The sequence below is a fragment of the Sphaerodactylus townsendi genome, linkage group LG06 (assembly GCF_021028975.2).
Source record: "Sphaerodactylus townsendi isolate TG3544 linkage group LG06, MPM_Stown_v2.3, whole genome shotgun sequence".
In the NCBI taxonomy this organism is placed as follows: domain Eukaryota; kingdom Metazoa; phylum Chordata; class Lepidosauria; order Squamata; family Sphaerodactylidae; genus Sphaerodactylus; species Sphaerodactylus townsendi.
Window position 1 is genome coordinate 6961727 of NC_059430.1, and position 18727 is coordinate 6980453.

General features: G+C 51.8%; 1 protein-coding gene across 1 annotated transcript in view; it reads right to left on the reverse strand.

The window, feature by feature from the left end:
* Positions 1-6255: 6255 nt before the first annotated feature.
* CEP41 (centrosomal protein 41) overlaps positions 6256-18727 on the reverse strand; it is a 32231-nt gene continuing 19759 nt past the window's right edge. Inside the window, exons 4-11 of the mRNA XM_048502474.1 lie at positions 17538-17599; positions 16081-16150; positions 15135-15288; positions 13962-14116; positions 10886-10953; positions 9134-9248; positions 8592-8810; positions 6256-6465 (exon numbers count right to left, since the gene is read on the reverse strand). Of these exons, the coding sequence (XP_048358431.1) occupies positions 6317-6465; positions 8592-8810; positions 9134-9248; positions 10886-10953; positions 13962-14116; positions 15135-15288; positions 16081-16150; positions 17538-17599 (992 nt within the window). The 3' untranslated portion in view covers positions 6256-6316. The remainder of the gene's footprint in view (positions 6466-8591; positions 8811-9133; positions 9249-10885; positions 10954-13961; positions 14117-15134; positions 15289-16080; positions 16151-17537; positions 17600-18727) is intronic.

Here is an 18727-nt window from a genome sequence, read left to right on the forward strand (position 1 = left end):
GCTGCCATCTCCGGGGGTTACGGCCAGCGAGCGTAACCCTCCTGCTGCAATGATAATAAACTTCTTGAATGAATAAAGCTGCATGGCGTTCACTTCCGTTCTTGCCAAAAAACAAAAAGGCCCCTTCAGATGCATGTTCTGGAATGGCCCTTTTAATATACAAAATTAAAGGCACGTAAAAAGTTGAAACTCAGACATGGTTGAAGAAGAGGAGTTTGGATTTCTATCCCCCCTTTCTCTCCTGCAGGAGACTCAAAGGGGCGGACAATCTCCTTGCCCTTCCCCCCTCACAACAAACACCCTGTGAGCAGTGGTGGGATCCAAAAATTTTAGTAACAGGTTCCCATGGTGGTGGGATTCAAACTGGCGTAGCGCCAATGGGGATGGGCGGGGCACGATGGGGGCGTGGCCAGGCATTCCGGGGGCGGGGCATTCCTGGGCAGGGCTGTGGCAAGGACGCAGCCGCTGCGCCGGTCCTTGGGCGGGAGACAAATGCACGCAGGTGCAGGCTGCCACGCACGCTGGTGCACCTCCTGCTAGACTGCCTCAAATTCTGCGCTCTACTGCTGAGAGGAGGGGCGTAACTAAGGCCAAAATCACGTGGCAAAATCACCAATTAGTAACCCCCTCTCGGCACACACAAATAGTTAGTAACCTAACTTTGGGAGCTCACATGCAGGAGGTGAAAGCAATGGCCTTCTGCGGCTATTACTCCCGAGCACCTGGTCTGTTAAGGCATTTGCAATCTCAGATCAAAGAGGATCAAGATTGGTAGCCATAAATCGACTTCTCCTCCATAAATCTGTCCAAGCCCCTTTTAAAGCTATCCAGGTTAGTGGCCATCACCCTGATTGGGCCTGTAGAAAACAGCTAGATTCAAGACCAGTAACATTCAAGAGTCAAAGCTCTTTTGCCTCTGGACCAGAGTCTCAGGATTCATTCGTGTGACCACCTGAGGAAGAGGTCCTAGCCACTTTGACACCCACTCTTGCCCTTAGCAGCCACTACATTGGGCAAGATTTGTCCAACTGTCTGCGAGAGAACTAGGAATCTATCTAGTTCAATACCCACTACAGCCCCTCAAGAGACGTTTAGACCCTTCCAGTGTGCCTTCGGCTGTTACAATCCCAGAGCAACTTTCTTCAGAACATGATCTCCAACGAATAAATAAAAAGGCCCGAAAGCAAAAGGGGACAGTTTCCTTTTTATTGAGCTGAAAAAAATATAAATGCCAAACTAGACACAAAAACCCAACCCACCACAATCCTTGAACGCTGTGACCTGTGGGGTAGAATTAACCCAATGAGCAAATTATTCAAAATCCACACCGCCCCTGGAGGATCAAAATTCTCTTGAGCTGTTTGTCCGACGTCGAGGCTATTCTATACGCAAAACTCACTATTTGGTTGAGGGGATATGACTTCATCTGTTTTTCTGATGCCCAAAAAAGGTCTTCAGAAGTCCAGAGAAAAAGCTCGAGTCTTAGCTACATCTTTCAAAGCAAAAAAGAAACAAAATTCCCCATCATCCAATATGGGGGAAAATCCAGACCCCCCCAAAAAACAGATTTCAGTTCAATAAGAAATATAAAGCAATGCCAAATGGGCAGCTAGGTTGAATTGGGAATTCATGCAAATTTGAGGTTTCCCAGAAGTTTGACGCAGTTGCGCAAAAAAATTAAATCATATTAAGGTCCAAGGAAAAATGAAGCGGCTGTATCGGGCTGAGTGCAAATCTGTGTTTTCCAAACCAATTTAAAATCCTTTTGCCATCCTTACTGGTCCACAGGGAATCTCAAACAGCTGTGCAAGGCATTCAGACTCCTCTGTCGGACAGCCTTGGCCGGCTTATACTACAACTCCCAGGATTCATTGGGGAGATCCTGTGAGTTAAACCCGTTGACAAGTTTAGCACATACAGGTCCTTGCAGGATTGTGCTGCTTGGAAGACAAGTTAATACTTTATATTACAACAGGTGCAAACAGAAGAAAACCCAGCGTCGCCTGAGGAATAGGAAAATCTCGCTCAAGAGGAAAACGCTGTACCTGGTTGTGCTACATTCGCTCTAAAAACAGGGGTGGGATCTCAGAAGGCTCCGGGAACACGCATCAAGAACACGAATCCAACCAAGCGGCACCAGCCGTACCGTTCGTAATAAATACGGGACATTTAACACAGAACAGCGGGCAACAGTCAAGTAGTTGTGTCCGACTGGACAGAATGTTTGTGGTAATTGGGAACACCAGGAAAAGGAACCTTGGGGGCCGATCGCACCTGACCACCACCTTGGTGGACGGATTTGTCCAATGCAGTGGTAGTCAGTTCATAGGTTCCAACCTCTGGACCCCAGCGACTGAAAACCAGCTGCCCATCAACCGTCAATTAAATAGTAGAGGGCCATCGAAATGCACAAAAGAACAGCTTTGCCAAAAGGGGTATGAAGATCCTTCTGTCTCACAAAACCGGGTACACCATCAACCTCCCAGTTCATGCCTTCTGTGGGCTGCCTTGATGACCCAAATGCTCTATGAAGGAACGGTCAACATCTCAAGACTCAAGTTAAAAGACAAGCTCGGGGCTAGAAGCAGACTTGCGTGGGGGGTCCACGAACACAGACCCTGCCCATTTCCACGGGGAACAGTGGCGTGTGGGTTTTGCAATCCTACGAAGAGGTCTGTATAAAAATAGGCATCTTAAAAAACGTATAAAAAGGACAGCCCCCAGAGTGTGGCTTAGAAGACAGACGGCCGCATTCGACTGGATCAGGAGCAACCTCGATTACCCAGCCTTATTGTTTCCTACACTTCGATGCCGTTTGCAGTTTAGAAACACAATACGGCACCAGGATAAGAGCGGAATGATTTCTAGCTCTCTCTGGCTGCGCCCCAACCTTCGGAACAGCCCGACTCATGCCCCGCTTTCTGCAGAACACGAATTTCCACGGGAGTGATTCTTGAATGGGGCTGGCAGAAGTCCGCACGTGAAAAGCCGCAGCACTGAAACAGATCATTCGTGGGGCATTTTCAGGCAATATCTACCCAACAGGAGCATCTGAGAAGAAACCTCTACAATGGCCTGGATCTACAGATGGCGGTACGTTCCCACAAGCACCTCTTGCTTCTTGGCCCAGGAACACGCACTGATGCTAGAGCAGGGGCATCCAACTCTGGCGCTTCAGACGTTCATGGACTACAATTCCCATCAGCCCCTGCTGATGGGAATTGTAGTCCATGAACATCTGAAGCACCAGAGTTGGACGCCCCTGTGTTAGTTTCCTATAAGATACAACCACCCCCCCCCCAACATATATATATATGCACTGGAACAGAAATAGTTTCAAGCACCACTCCAAGAACGACAAATGTTTGTGGTGAAAGAGGAGCTCTCCAACCAAAGCCTTTCTTTTTTGTACTGTTTCCACGTGACAAGCAGGTCTCTCCCAGTTCTTTCTGCTCCACGTAGGATATTTTGTGGGCCAACCCTTTACAGCAGAAGCGAAAGGGCCCGACGTTTTTGGTAAGCGACAGGGAGAACTTCGGATCGCATAAACCGCAGAAGGCAACTCTGGTGAAGAAACAGGTGCCAAAGAAAACTGACCTCCGGGGGGGGGGGGGGGGTTTCCTATGCTTTCCGCCCTGCCAGGGGTTTGGGGGACCATTCGTGCGTAAGATACCTGCCTGAAGACCGCACACGAAATCTGAACCGGAAAGGTCTGTTCTGGTGGAATGAGCTAGAACAGGGGTCTGCAACCTGCGGCTCTCCAGATGTTCATGGACTACAAATCCCATCAGCCCCTGCCAGCATGCCCAATTGGCAGGGGCTGATGGGAATTGTAGTCCATGAACGTCTGGAGAGCCGCAGGTTGCAGACCCCTGAGCTAGAATCATCCTCACGGAAATTCCCTCCACATTGCAGATGCGCTATTAGCTCCAACATCTTTCTGAGACTGTTTGAGTGGCAGAATGCTATCCTGGAAGGAGGGCCAAAAACGACGCCCAGGGCAAGCACTGCAGCCCCCCCTTCCCCCAAAGTTCACACGGAGATCAGGGGCGAGGCTCGCCTTTTCGGCACTCGGCTCCAGTGGCACGAGCTTTAAAGTGAGGCTAAAGCTTGACCCTGCCAGGCTGAGCCCTGGGTCTAACTGAGCGCTGGGTCTGGCAGGCTCCAACTTTACGCTGCTGGCTCTGCCCCCCCCCCCCCCAAGCTGGAACCAATCAGAACAGCGCTCTGTTCAGTGCTGGATTCAGCCTGGCTGGGTTGGCCTTTAAACGGGGAGCTCAAAGCCTGCTGTTTAAAGCCCAACATCAAACAGGGGTTTCCACCCCAGAACTCCACGTGGAGCTTGGGGGTGGGGTGAGCCCAGCTAGCCAGCTTCAGCATTCAACAGCACGCCTGCCCTCGAGCTCCACATGGAGCTCAGGGACAGGGTGCAGTTGCCTCTGGAAACTGGGGGAGCGGGTGGGCCGGCGCCCTGTGAGGAACAACAGCCAGGGTACGTGCCCTGCCTTGTCCCCCCCTAGATACGCTTCTGCCCGGAAGCGTTGCTAGAAAACGCCGAGGACGAAAGGGAGATTTTTCTCCCCAGCTCTGCAGACAAGCACCCTTCATCCCAGTTTTCAGAGACCCCCCCCCCCCCCCCGTTTGGATCACATCGCACCAGAGTAATTATGGTTTTTGAACTGGAAGAGAGGAGACCAAATGACTTAGCAGGAGAGCTAAGCGGGATCAAGGCGATGGCAGGAAACGAATGGCCCACGACCTCTGGGAAGGGGGCAGCCGTAATCCTGGTGTCGGTCAGTGAGCAAGAATCTCACAGAAGAGGAGGAGTGCTCCGGTCTGTGTTTGACGAGGGAACAGGCAAGAGAATGCCCACCGGACCTCTCTCCACCACCCACCTACCAGACGTGACACAGGTAGGGAGGAGGGTTTGTGCATCGAAGCTCGGTGGTGAGCACATCAGGGGCACTTTGCTCTGCCACACAGCAAACGAGGCTAAAGGGATTAGTCGGGAGGGGACGCGACTGGGGGATTTGCTCCTGCTGAGATAAGCAAACCAAACTGGGAAGGATGCCGGGATAAGCTCTCCAAACCAAACAGGGAAGGATGCGGAAGGGGCCTCTGCAGCGGGGTCAGCACGGAGCCAAATCAAACGGAGAGGCCTCTGGGGGAGACGGCCGACTTGGGCCAGGAGAGAACCCTTTCTGCTCCCGGCCCTTCGGGTAAAAGAGTCCCAGGCGGCTGCTCTTCCTGTACTCTTCTTCTGGGTCTGTAACAAACATATGCCTGGGATTTTGAGCAGTAAAATAAGAGAAGGGGAAAGGATGAAGCAGCTCCTTTCTGCTGCTGTTCGTTACATCTTCCGATGCTGCACTTCGGGGTTTCTTTTAAAGACAGAACAAAATCAGCGGGGAGCTGTCTGTGCTCCACGTGCATGCCGTCTGTGCGCCATGGGCATGCCGTGTGCATGCCGTTGGCTCACAGAGGAGTGCCAGAACTGGGAGAAACAGCTGCGTTGCCCGCCCCAACCTGGCCACCACCAGAGGTACGGGTGGAAGGAGACCCCCCATTTGTGCCAAACTAAATGCCCTGCTTGCCCGGAGTTTGAAAACGGAAACGGCTTCGTGGGGGTGGAGGATGGAAGAGGTGACTCCAATTTGGACAGGAGGCAAGGCACAGGGGGAGGGCAAGCCCCCTTTCCTCGCTCTGTGGCCCCCGCCAGAATGAAGCCCCCCCCCCCCCGGCGTCTCCACTTTTGCAAAAGCTAAGGTCCATTCGCAGCTCTCCTGCCATCACACCTGAGCTTGGTTCTCGATCAGCAGCGCCTCTGGCAAAATATGTTCAAAACAAGATGATGGGGCGGAAGACCACGGAGGAGAAAATCCGGAGGCCTGGTCGTCACGGTCCCTTTCGGGTATTTACGGGTCGAAATGCAGTTCGAATCCCACCTCCCCCCCCTCCCCCCCGCACACACTTTTTCTCTTAAAAATCCAGTCACCTTTTTGCTTCAAGACAGCTTTCGGGATTTCCAAGTTCTCAGGGACCGGGACGCATTCAAACACGCCAACACTTTGCTTTCTCAAAAAATCACAAATCCCAGAATTGGGAGGCCCAGAAAAGTTGGTTTGTCCAAAGAAATTCCCTTCTGGGCATTTCCCCCCCAGTTACTTCACACTTCAAACCTTCCCTGCCCCCTCCAAGCGCCGCCCCTTTCGACCTGGGCCTACCACCTTCCTAAAAGCGACAGACAGGCTGCAGTGATCAAAGGGCCCCCGGCAACAGGAGTCTCTTTTATTTTGAGCGGGGAAAAGACACCGGCCTATCTCCACGGCTTGCTCTGCAGGCTGCTGCTGCTGAGGGAGCGAGCGGGGAGTGCCACGGCGGCCGAGGCGTTGGTCTGCAGGTTCTGGTTGCTCTTGACAGCCACGGCCCGGGAGTCTCGAGCCGAAGAGCCACGGCTGAGGCGGCCTGGAGGGAAAAGAACGGAAACGCAGAGTGAGGCGGAAGATCATAAAAAGGGCCTCTTCTCTAGGATCCCCTCAGTGGTGGGATCCAAACATTTTAGTAACAGGTTCCCATGGTGGTGGGATTCAAACTGTGGCGTAGCACCAATGGGGCTGGTCGGAGCACGAAGGGGGCGTGGCCAGGCATTCCGGGGGCTGGGCAGTGGCAAGGACGCAGCCGCTGCGCCGGTCCTTGGGCGGGAAACGAATGCACGCAGGCGCAGGCTGCCACGCACACCGGTGCCCCTCCTGCTAGACTGCTTCCAGTTCTGCGCGCTACTGCTGAGAGGAGTAGGCAAAAATCATGTGGCAAAATCACCAATTAGTAGCCCCCTCTCGGCACACACAAAGAATTAGTCACCTACTCTTGGGAACCTGTGAGAACCTGCTGGATCCCACCTCTGGTTATTACTTGGCATATTAGAAGTGTTACTCTGTTACCGCTTGGTAGTTCAAAACAAATCCTTCAGGATATCCCAAGATAACATAAGAACCGGGGGTGGGATCCAAAAATTTTAGTAACAGGTTCCCATGGTGGTGGGATTCAAACTGTGGCATAGCGCCAATGGGGCTGGGCGGGGCACAACAGGGGCATGGCCAGGCATTCCGGGGGCGGGGCATTCCTGGGCGGGGCTATGGCAAGGACGCAGCCGCTGCGCCGGTCCTTGGGCGGGAAACAAGTGCACGCAGACGCAGGCTGCCACGCCGCCGCGGTGCGCCACCTCCTGCCTGGAGCTGGCCCTTCCAGTTCTGCGCGCTACACAAGCTGAGAGGAGGGGCGTGAATTCTAAAGGCCAAAAAATCCGCGTGGGCCAAACTCTCACTTACGTTAGTAACCCCCTCTCGGCACACACAAATAATTAGTAACCTACTCTCGGGAACCTGTGAGAACCTGCTGGATCCCACCTCTGGATCTCCTGCCCCAAACACAAACAATGTTGTCCGAGCTTGTTTCTGCCTCGGAGCCTCTGGCTTTCCTTCAGTGCTGAGGATTAGATTGTAAGCTCCTCGGGGCAGGGACTGCTCTCTTGACGCTACAACATGTTGCACATACAGAGGCAGGTCAGGCGGTGTCCTAGATCTGTTCCCTTTCAAAGCAGAGCTCGAACATACGAAGCTGCCGTATTCCGACTCGGAACATCAACCCTTTGAGTTTGGAATTGTCTATTCTGACCAACAGCAGCTCTCCAGGTCTCAGACAATCTTTGACATCACCTATGGCCTGGTCCTTTTTTGAACTGGAGAGGGTAGGAATTGAACCTGCGGCCTTCTGCAAGGCAAGCAGGTGCTCTCCCACTGATCCACAGCCCCTTCCTGGACCACTCCTTCCCGCACAGTGGTCAAGAACTAAAAGAGTTTGGATTTATACCCCACATTTCTCTCCTGTAAGGAGACTCCCTTCTTTTTCCCACAACAGACACCTTGTGAGGCAGGCGGGGCTGAGAGAGTTCTGAGAGAACTGTGACTGTCCCAAGGTCACCCAGCAGGCTTCATGTGCAGGAGGAAAACAAATCCAGTTCACCAGAGAAGAGTCGGCTGCTCAGATGGAGGAGTGGGGAATCAAGCCCGGGTCTCCAGATCAGAGTCCACCACTCTTATCTACTACACCAGGGGTCTGCAACCTGTGGCTCTCCAGATGTTCATGGACTACAATTCCTATCAGCCCCTGCCAGCAGGGCCAATTGGCAGGGAATATTAGTCCATGAACATCTGGAGAGCCACAGGTTACAGGCCCCTGTACTACACCATGCTGGCTCTTTATTAGAACATAAGAACCGTGCTGGACCAGACCAAGGAGGGTCCATCTAGTCCCGTGGTGGCGAACCTTTGGCACTCCAGATGTTATGGACTACAATTCCCATCAGCCCCTGCCAGCATGGCCAATTGGCCATGCTGGCAGGGGCTGATGGGAATTGTAGTCCACAACATCTGGAGTGCCAAAGGTTCGCCACCACTGATCTAGTCCAGCATCCCATTTCACACAGTGGCCAACCAGTTCCTCTGCAGGGGCAACAACCGGGCGCAGAGGCCGAGGCCTTCTTCTGAGGTTGCCCCCACGGCACTGCGATTCAGAGGCCTTAAGGATCTTACTGGCTGTGTCTGTAGGCAGCTGCTCCTCTTCTAGGTAGTACTGTATCTTTTGTAGATCCTCTGCTGTAAATCTCCACTTATTCTCTGAGGGTGGGGGCGGGGGCTGCCGGGGCGTCGCTTTTTTCCGGGCGCTCCCGGGTTGGCCAGCCGACAGGCAGGAGGCGGGAAACGAGCCGGTGACCAGGCCTTCGGGGAACTTCTGAGCGATGACGCGGAGACCTGCGAGGCAAGGGAGGTTACTTCAAGAGGGAGGGAGGGATTCTTCCAATGAGGAAAGGGGGTCGTGGAACAAGCTCCCAGTGGGTTGGCCGAACCGTCCTCCCAACTGCTTTCTTCCTGTCTAAGAAGAAAAAGTAGAATTTGGATTTATATCCCCCCCCCTTTCTCTCCTGTAATTTCCTTTCCTCTCTCTTCACAATCTCCTGCATGTGCAGAGTGGCAACCCCAGTCCGCCTTTAAGTCCTCACGGGACCCAGGTCTCTGTGGATCATGTGATGGGGGGTGGGGGGTGGCTTTAGCCTTCGCTGTCAGAGCCGCCCTACCTCCGGAGAGCATGAACAGGTTCTCAAAGCCCCGTTCGCACATGGTGGTGGCCGCCTGGCTGGCTATTCGCTCGTCGTCGTCGTAAAGGATGATGATTTTCCCGTGAGCATTTTTCTGATGGGGGGAGGCGAAGTCAAGGCTCATAAAATGGTGCGCTGGGAGTTAAGACAGCAGGGGGCTCAACACAACCCCCCCCCCCCCAGCCAGGCATGAAAATAAATTATACTGAATGCAGCGCTCCATCGGCAGAGGAGCAGAATCCCGGAGATTTGGACACATTTGCTAGAGTGAAAAAAAAGGGGGGGGGGCAAGGGGTCCGACACTGAATTGCCACCAAAGACTCACTTTCCAGGACAAGAAAATGAATCAAAACACAGATTGAAGTTCCGTGGCAAGTTAGAGACTGACGAGATTTTCAGGATGTGATCATTCAAGAATCAAAGCACAAACACATCTGGTTCACCAGATAAGCCTCTGCTGCTCAGGTGGAGGAGTGGGGAATGAAACCCAGTTCTCCAGATTAGAATCCACCTGCTCTTAACCTTTCCACCACGCTGGCTGAGCAGCCAGACTGAGCAAGCCACTGCTGAGGAAATGAAGAGGAGGAAGAAGAAGAAGAAGAAGAAGAAGAAGAAGAAGAAGAAGAAGAAGAAGAAGAAGAAGAAGAAGAAGAAGAAGAAGAAGAAGAAGAAGAAGAAGAAGAAGAAGAAGAAGAAGAAGAGTTTGGATTTATATCCCCCCTTTCTCTCCTGCAGGAGACTCAAAGGGGCTGACAATCTCCTTGCCCTTCCCCCCTCACAACAAACACCCTGTGAGGTGGGTGGGGCTGAGAGAGCTCCGAGAAGCTGTGACTAGCCCCAGGTCACCCAGCTGGCGTGTGTGGGAGTGTACAGGCTAATCTGAATTCCCCAGATAAGCCTCCACAGCTCTAGCGGCAGAGCTGGGAATCAAACCCGGTTCCTCCAGATTAGATACACGAGCTCTTAACCTCCTACGCCACTGCTGCTCCTAAGCAAAGAAACATTTCCTCCCTCAGTTTAGCAGCCGAGTTGAGGGCTTTTCCCAGACAGGCTTGCCAGCTTCCAGGTGAGGCCCGAAGATTTCCCAGAATCACACCTGTTCTGCAGCGGCTGATCAATTCCCCTGGAGAAAACAGCTTCTTCGGAGGGTGGACTCTGTGCCATTATATCCCGTGAAGGCTCCTTCCCATCCTTCTCAGAGTCCAATCCCAAATCTCCAGGAATATCCCAGCCTGGAGTTGACAACCCGATCTCCACCCCTAAATACAAGCTTGTGGACTGAGCCATCCCAGAGGGATGAGAAGACAGCTATTGCTTCTTTTAGAACAAGGGTCTGCAACCTGCGGCTCTCCAGATGCTCATGGACTACAATTCCCATCAGCCCCTGCCACCATGGCCAATTGGCTGTGCTGGCAGGGGCTGATGGGAATTGTAGTCCATGAACATCTGGAGAGCCGCTGGTTGCAGACTCCTGCTTTAGAACCTAGTGCCATGGTGGCAAACCTTTGGCACTCCAGATGTTATGGACTACAACTCCCATCAGCCCCTGCCAGCATGACCAATTGGGATGGGAATCTCCTTGCCCTTGCTGATGGGAATTGTAGTCCATAACATCTGGAGTGCTAAGGGTTCGCCACCACTGACCTAGTGCCTGATTCAGTTTTGCATCGGATGCAAGAACTTGAGAACAAAACCCAGGCGCTCGGCCCTTTTCGGCTGGAGGAAGGATACGTATTCCAGGATGTCGTTTGTGTAAGGGTTCATGGTTCTGGACAGCGTGGCGATGGGGTAGGAATAAGCTGCAAAGGCAAGAAAATAAAACCAGCTTAGAAAGAAAACGACGACTGAGAAAAGCCCCCCCTCCCAAGATGTGAGCCCCCCTCCCAAACAACAGGAGTCGCTTACAAGGATCAAGAGGGTGTTTTGGCAACTGGACAAGGCAAATGCAGACAGCAGTATTCAGGTCACCAAAGGTCATTTGGAAACAACAGCATTCTAGCCCTCAAGGAGCGCAGCCGAGGCCTGGAGGGTCCGCAGAAGTCGGAGGAGCGTATCAGCCTCCAAGGAAGGGCAAGAGAGGCTGCGGAGGGAAGCCCTGCAGGGCAAAATGGGCTGTGCCACCTTCCCCCTTGCTCTTGGTCTGAAAAATGCCAGACCTGGGCAGCTTATTGCAGGTGCAACCCAAACATTTCACTTCCGAGGGCCCGCACAGGGACAGGTGCGGAAAGGCAGGAGTGGCTACCAATCTGCGCCAATGGAGGACAGCGGGTCAGAGACTCGTTTGCGTGGCAATTAGCAATCAACAAAACACACCGCCAGTTGTGCTGCTTAAGAACACAAACGTCGATACTTACTACTGATTTACTAACTGGACTGAAAAGGGAAAATAAATGCACTGTTGTCTACTGTCTAGAACCGTGGTGGCGAACCTTTGGCACTCCAGATGTTATGGACTACAACTCCCATCAGCCCCTGCCAGCATGGCCAATTGTAGTCCATAACATCTGGAGTGCCAAAGGTTTGCCACCACTGGTCTAGAACACCTATGAATATACATAAATGCCGAAAGTTACAAAAACACAAACTACTAACAATACAATTATATACGGAAAATACAACTGGATGCAGAAAATGTGTTCTTAAACAGCAGGACTGGCGGTGATTTTTGTTTATTGTTAACTGCAACTTAGTCTGCTTCAGTCCTATTTGTAGTGTGTTAACTAGTTTGTGGGGCGCAGAGAAACACAGAACTTTAGGAACTGGACCGGGATCACCTTGAGGAAAGACCCTTTCCTTTCGTGAACACATGAAGCTGCCTGATATCGCCCTTGGCCCGTGAAGAGCAATAAGACTGTACTATCTTAGACTGTTAAGGAAACAACAACTGAATGAAAAACTCCTGGTGTCCTTTTACCGCTGTGCTACAGAGAGTGTCTCAACCTACTGCATCTGTGTATGGTTCTCCGGTTGCACAGTGGCGAATAGAAAGGCGCTCCAAAGGGTGATCACTCCTGCACAGAGGATTATCGGCTGCCCTCTCCCCTCCTGGGAAGAACTCTATAATTCCCGAAGCCTAAAGAAAGCCCAAAATATTCTGAGACCCGTCTCATCCAGCACACTCTCTTTTTGAACTGTTACCATCCGGCAGACGATACAGGTCTATCAAAACTAGGACAAAGAGGCTTAGAGACAGCTTCTACTCTAGAGCTGTGGCTATGCTGAACTCCGCGGCTTCGTGTTGATGTGTTTGGGGCTGTGTAGGGATGGGTGGAGGAAGGGGAAAGTGAGGATAGGGTATGAGTCTGGAATTGTGTGCATCGAGGAATGCTGCTGTAAATTTTCGTTGTGTGTGCACAATGACAATAAAATGTTAATGCTTATGCTATTGTCTACTCCGACTGCCAGCTGCTCTACAGAGCCCCGTGGGGAGATCTTTCGCATTACCTGCCTCTTGATCAAAGGAGATACCGGAGATTGAACCTGGAGCCTTCTGCGTTCTATCACTGAGCCATGCCTCCTCCCACACGTCCCCTCCAGACGTTTCAAAATACTCCCAGGCCTCTTCCGCACATGCAGAATGATGCACTTTCAATCCACTTTCACAATTGTTTGCAAGTGGATTTTGCTAATTCCACACTGCTGCAAAGGGCATGGAAAGTGGATTGAAAGTGCGTTATTCTGCCTGTGCGGAAGGGGCCCCAGTGGCTCCTACTGAATCCAGACGTATGGTTGGGATTAGCTGCTTTGGCTGGCCCTAAGAATTCTGGGATAATGACAACTGCAGCTGGAAGTCAAAGAGAGCGGCTTAGATTCTCAGGGAATGCCGACAGCTCTGCGTGCAATTGACTACTGTCGGCACACGGCTCTTCTAGGAATGCCGGGCAGCGATTTGTGGCTATGGGGCTGCTTTGCCTATCCTGATTTCTGGCACGAATATTCGGCTCCCTGATCTAAGCGCTCGTGGATGGGGGGTGAACAGTATTTGGGCCTGACTTCACAATAGTGCAACTTCCTTAAATTCTCATTATTGACAAACTGGAACGGGTCCGGAGGAGGGCAACCGAAATGGCCAAAGGTCTGGAATCCATGCCCTATGAAGAGAGGCTTAGGGAGCTGAGTACGTTTAGTTTGGTGAAGAGAAGGTGAAGAGCCCTGTTTAGATATCTGAAGGGATGTCATGTTGGTGAGGGAGCAAGCTTGTTTTCTGCTGCTCCAGAGACTGGGACCAGGAGTCATGGGTTCAAGGGGAAGAAAAAGGAAAAGGGATTCCACCTAAACATTAGGAAGAACCTCTGACTGTCAGGGCTGTTGGACAGTGGAATTCACTGCCTCGGAGTGTGGTGGAGTCTCCTTCTTTGGAGGTTTTTTAAAGAGAGGCTGGAGGGCCATCTGTCAGGATGCTTGTGTACCCCCATTATCCCGAAGCAAAAATGGTTAAACTTTATTCACTGTCCTGCAAGTTTCTTGCAAAAACTGATTTCTGTAAAAATTAGCAATCAGGATTCCGAGCTCGCCCAATTTTTTTTGCTAAGCCTAGAGTTTGCTCTTACTGATTCCCCGCTCTAAGGCCCTTTCTGCACGGGCCATAAACAGTGTCCTAGGGACGGCAAAAACACCGTCCCTAGGGAGTCTTCCTGCATGGCAGGGGGTTGGACTGGATGGCCCTTGGGGGTGTCTTCCAACTCTAGGATTCTATGATTCATTAATGAACCGGTCCTCAGAATGAAACCGGCAGCCACGCCGGAGTTTCGTGGAAGCTTCAGCCATGCCCCAGGTAACTCCCGCTGAGGGCTTCGGGTCCCTCGACCTCCGATGACGGTGGGCAGTGCTCTCGTGACGCCGGGCCCGGTTCCCTCGCACACGTCCAACAGCAGGAAAGGGCAGTCAGGATAAGGTTCGGCTCTGGAACTCGTCTCCGTTTTCTTCGGGGCATCCTTTCCCAGGTCCAGCTCCCCCACCCCGCTTTACCACACTTCGCCGGAAAGCAGCAAGAGATGCGCAGGCTGGGAACGGAATCAAGGACACCTCGCCGGGGTTTCGTGTTCCTAAGGATCCTGACCTTGCCATTTTGATCCTTTGTCCTTTCTTGAAGAAACTCGGGAGGGTTTACGTGACCTCTCCGTCTTATTCCCCACAACAGCCCTGTGAGGAAGGTCTGGCCGGAACAGTGACTACTGGCCCAAGGTCCCCCAGTTTGTTTCGCAGCAAAGAGAGCGTTCAGGGTACTGCAGATATCAACTGCTGCATTTGAAAAGATGATGAAGAAGAGTTTGGATGTGTATCCCCCCTTTCTCTCCTGTAGGAGCCTCAAAGGGGCTGACAATCTCCTTGCCCTTCCTCCCTCACAACAAACACCCTGTGAGGTGGGTGGGGCTGAGAGAGCTCCGAGAAGCTGTGACCAGCCCAAGGTCACCCAGCTGGCGTGTGTGGGAGTGTACAGGCTAATCTGAATTCCCCAGAGAAGCCTCCACAGCTCAGGCGGCAGAGCGGGGAATCAAACCCGGTTCCTCCAGATTAGATACGCGAGCTCTTAACCTCCTACGCCACTGCTGCTGGACAACAATAGGTCTTAAACCCTAAGAAGCTAATAATGGGGGGAATCAAGTATAAGTTTTCTGCAGCTGATCAATAATTTCCCGTTAACAGAATTCTAGTTTCATTGACTGAAACCCTGATCCACCTTGATCTCCTGCGTGCAACTGAGCCCCCTGCCAGTTTGATGTTAGTACAACTCTGGACATGCATACATAGCCCTGGTGAACGTTTGAAAAGTAGACCACATGGTGGCAAGTGGTTCTTTCCTGGTAAGACTTATTGGAGGATTTGAATCTGTGACTCACTACCTGGGACTTCGGCCCCAGACCCCAACCTCACGCCTAAGCTGAATGGGATGAGCCACCAAACAAGAAACGAGCCACCAAAGATTTCCCAAATCCACGAAAGTTTTAAGCGTCAGGCGATTCAGCTCGTTCCTGAGAGCGAACGATACCTCTGTAAGGTGGAACGATAGGATTCGCCAGCCCCGGTGTTGTTAATGAACAGGATGGGACTGGCCGGCTTCTCGCCGGGGCTATCTTTGCCGTTGGTCTCCGCTGCGACTTCAGGGTTGGTGTCCGCAGGAGTAGCATCACCTTCTGAGAGAGGATGGAGAGGAGTTACCCCAGACTCGTTTCCAGAGCAAAAGGCCTTGTAGCAAACACAACGTCACCAAAAGAAAAACTCTTTTCTCCCGCAACCTGTGTTTATGTTTCTTTGCTTGCAGGCAAGGCAATCTTTTGGAGCTTTTTTTTTTGTGTTCCAGAGGGTTCTCATATCGCCTCTCTGAAGTGTAACCGGCACCTCTCTGTATTCAGGACCTACTGGACAGCGCCTGTTCCGGGACGAACAACGAGACATGTGCACAGCTCTGGCGCCTGTTTTTTTGATGTTCAGACCTTGGCAAAAGGGCTGACTGACCAAGCATTTGCGCAGCTCTGTGTGCAGGAAACGGCCAGCACAAGGAAGGAAAACGCTACGGGGCGGAAGCAGAGCACAATATTTGGAAATGCTGGCTAAGGGGCAGATCTAGAACAAACGAAGCTGTCTTTGGCTGAATCAGACCTCTGCTTCATCAAAAGTCAGTATTGTCTGCTCACTGGCAGCTGCCCTCCAAGATCTCAGAGTGAAGTCTTTCACACCATCCACAACTGGATTCTTTTAACTGAAGATGCCAGGGATTGAACCCAGGGCCTTGTGCATGCCAAGCAGATGCTCTGCCGCTGAGCCACAGCCTCCCTCCAGCTCTCCTGTGAGAAATCGCCCCCCTTAAGATAGCTAGAGCACCAATTTGGCGTGGGATAAGGGTCCACCCCCTGTCCCCTGCAACAGCACCTTTGCCACAAGAACTTTTAAAACAGCGTGTTTCGAATTAGAGTCCGGGCCGTTACCGTCTAGCTTTTGAATTTCCTCTGGTGAGACTTCTAAGTTTTCGTCGGATAGAGAAGCAACCTGGATCACCTGTTGACAGAGGGGAGGAGAAGGTGAGAAGAAACTCGACCAGGTGCACCACCGGTTTTGGGATTCAGTAAGGCAGAAACGACCCATTGGATACTCACCGTGAAGGGGTCTTCTCATGGGTGGTCAGGGGCCGTCTTGGGGGTTATTCACCGCTACTTGTCAATGAGGCAGGAAGAAGCTTTTGGTCACTTCCTGTAGTTGGTCGTGGCCATCTTAACTCCAGTATCTTCCTGCCTCATCAATGAGTGCAGCAATTTCGGCAGGCTCCTTTAGCTGAGAAGATTTGGCTTCCTTTCTACCCTTACCAGTTGTGTTTTTTCCTGTTCCTTGTGAGTCTCGTCACCCCCAGTGTGCGTGTTTGTCTGGTGCTGGGCAGTTTCTCCCTCCCTGTTTGTTCTGGGAGCAGCACCAGACAAACACACACACTGGGGGTGACGAGACTCACAAGGAACAGGAAAAAACACAATTGGTAAGGGTAGAAAGGAAGCCAAATCTTCTCAGCTCAAGGAGCCTGCCGAAATTGCTGTACTCATTGCTGAGGCAGGAAGATACTGGAGTTAAGATGGCCACGACCAACTACAGGAAGTGACCAAAAGCTTCTTCCTGCCTCGTTGACGAGTAGCGGTGAATAACCCACAAGACGGCCCCCACCACCCATGAGAACACACCCTACAAAGACGGGACGTTTTCCGGACTTTTATGTTGGATTTACAGCGAAAGAGGTGCCGGGGCGCAAGAAGACCTGCCTCCGGAGTCCATGCATGGAGACTGGCCTCTCAACCGGGAGGTCAAAGTGCTTTATGCATGCTCCAAAGCCTACCCACATTGAGCATCAGTGAATGCCAGAGACATATCTAGGGAAACTGTAGCCTGGTGCAAAATCTGAGTTTGCTCCCCCCCCCCCCCTGTATGGGTGGCCGCCCTCCACCACCACGACCAAACAATGTTTTTTGTGCCAGATCATCAGGGGAGCGGGGTGGGGGTGATTTTCCGCCCCACGTGACTAAATGGCCGCAGCCCAGGGACATTTGACCCCATATGTCCCCCTAGGCGGTACGCCCCTGCATGCTGCACAACGCATCTGCACATTGAACTGTGGACCAGCGCTACAATCCAGATACTCTCTGCCCTCTATCTGCAGGAGGTGGCCGTGTCATTTGAGGGTTGCAATCGGTTGAGGGACCGATTGTTACATAAGAGGGAATGAGGAGGCAAATAAGTCAGTGCTCCGTGATTATGTTAAAAAAGGAAACAAGAGGTCCTTCGTTCTCTGAGAAGGATTTCAGCATAACACAAAACCCATCAAGCACAGCCTCAGAGCGTTGCAAGCGACGCTCCACACGTAAAGGTCAGAAGGCAGAGATTTCTGGAAGCCGGCTGTACCTACCAGCTGGGCAAACGTGGTAACTTTCAGCCTCTTGAAGAGCTCGTCTTTCTTGTATCTGTAATCTGGGGAACGAGAGAACAGGAACCGACAGTGAGCAAACCCAGTTCTTGAACTGCAGAGGTGACGGTGGCATGACAGCTAGGTTGGAGTCCAGGAGCACCTTGGAAACCAACGAAAGATTGGGGGGGTGAGCTTTTGAGAGTCAAAACTCCCTTTGTCGCACACAAGGCTTAAGGGATCTGACGAAGGGAGCTTTGACTCCCAAATATTCATATCCCCAAATTCCTGTTGGTCTCCAAGGTGCCAAGGGACTCCCGTCTTGCCCTTCCGTTGCAGGTCAACATGGCTACCGTTCTGGTCCTATTACATTTACGCCTTATCCTTCCTCTCAAAAGCACAGTGGCACAGTGAACCTGAGTTGATTAGTTTATTTGATTTACTACGTCACCCCTCCCCTTTCGGGTTCGGGGCGGCTCACACCAGGCTGACAACAATATAAAAGAAGAAGAGTTTGGGTTTATATCCCCCCTTTCTCTCCTTGTAGGAGACTCAAAGGGGCTGACAATCTCCTTGCCCTTCCCCCCTCACAACAAACACCCTGTGACGTGGGTGAGCAAGAAAAGGCTAAAAAATTGTGCCCATGTAACGATGGCTCAGTTGAATCTCTGGCCCACCAATTACTACACTGTCTCAGATTCAAGGAAATCAGATCCAAGTATGTGAATCTTACTCCTTTACATTTACCCCATCTCTCCGATTTAATTAGATTACACTACTTGTTGGACAACCCTGATCCTTCTCTCTGTATGATAGTGGCAGACTTTCTCCTGGAAATTACTAAACGCCAGTAGATTTCCTTCGACCTGTATTGTATATGCTTTTTAATCTGTTTTTTATTACTGTTGTCTATGCCAATAAAGGCTTGCTTCTATTCTGTGAGGTAGGTGGGGCTGAGAGAGCTCCGAGAAGCTGTGACTAGCCCAAGGTCACCCAGCTGGCATGTGTGGGAGTGTACAGGCTAATCTGAATTCCCCAGAGAAGCCTCCACAGCTCAGGCGGAAGATGCTGGGAATCAAACCCGGTTCCTCCAGATTAGATACACGAGATCTTAACCCTCTACGCCACTGCTGCTCCTGCGCCTCAGCCTCCCTACAAGGAACAAGGAACAATACAGGAACAGGAACAAGGAA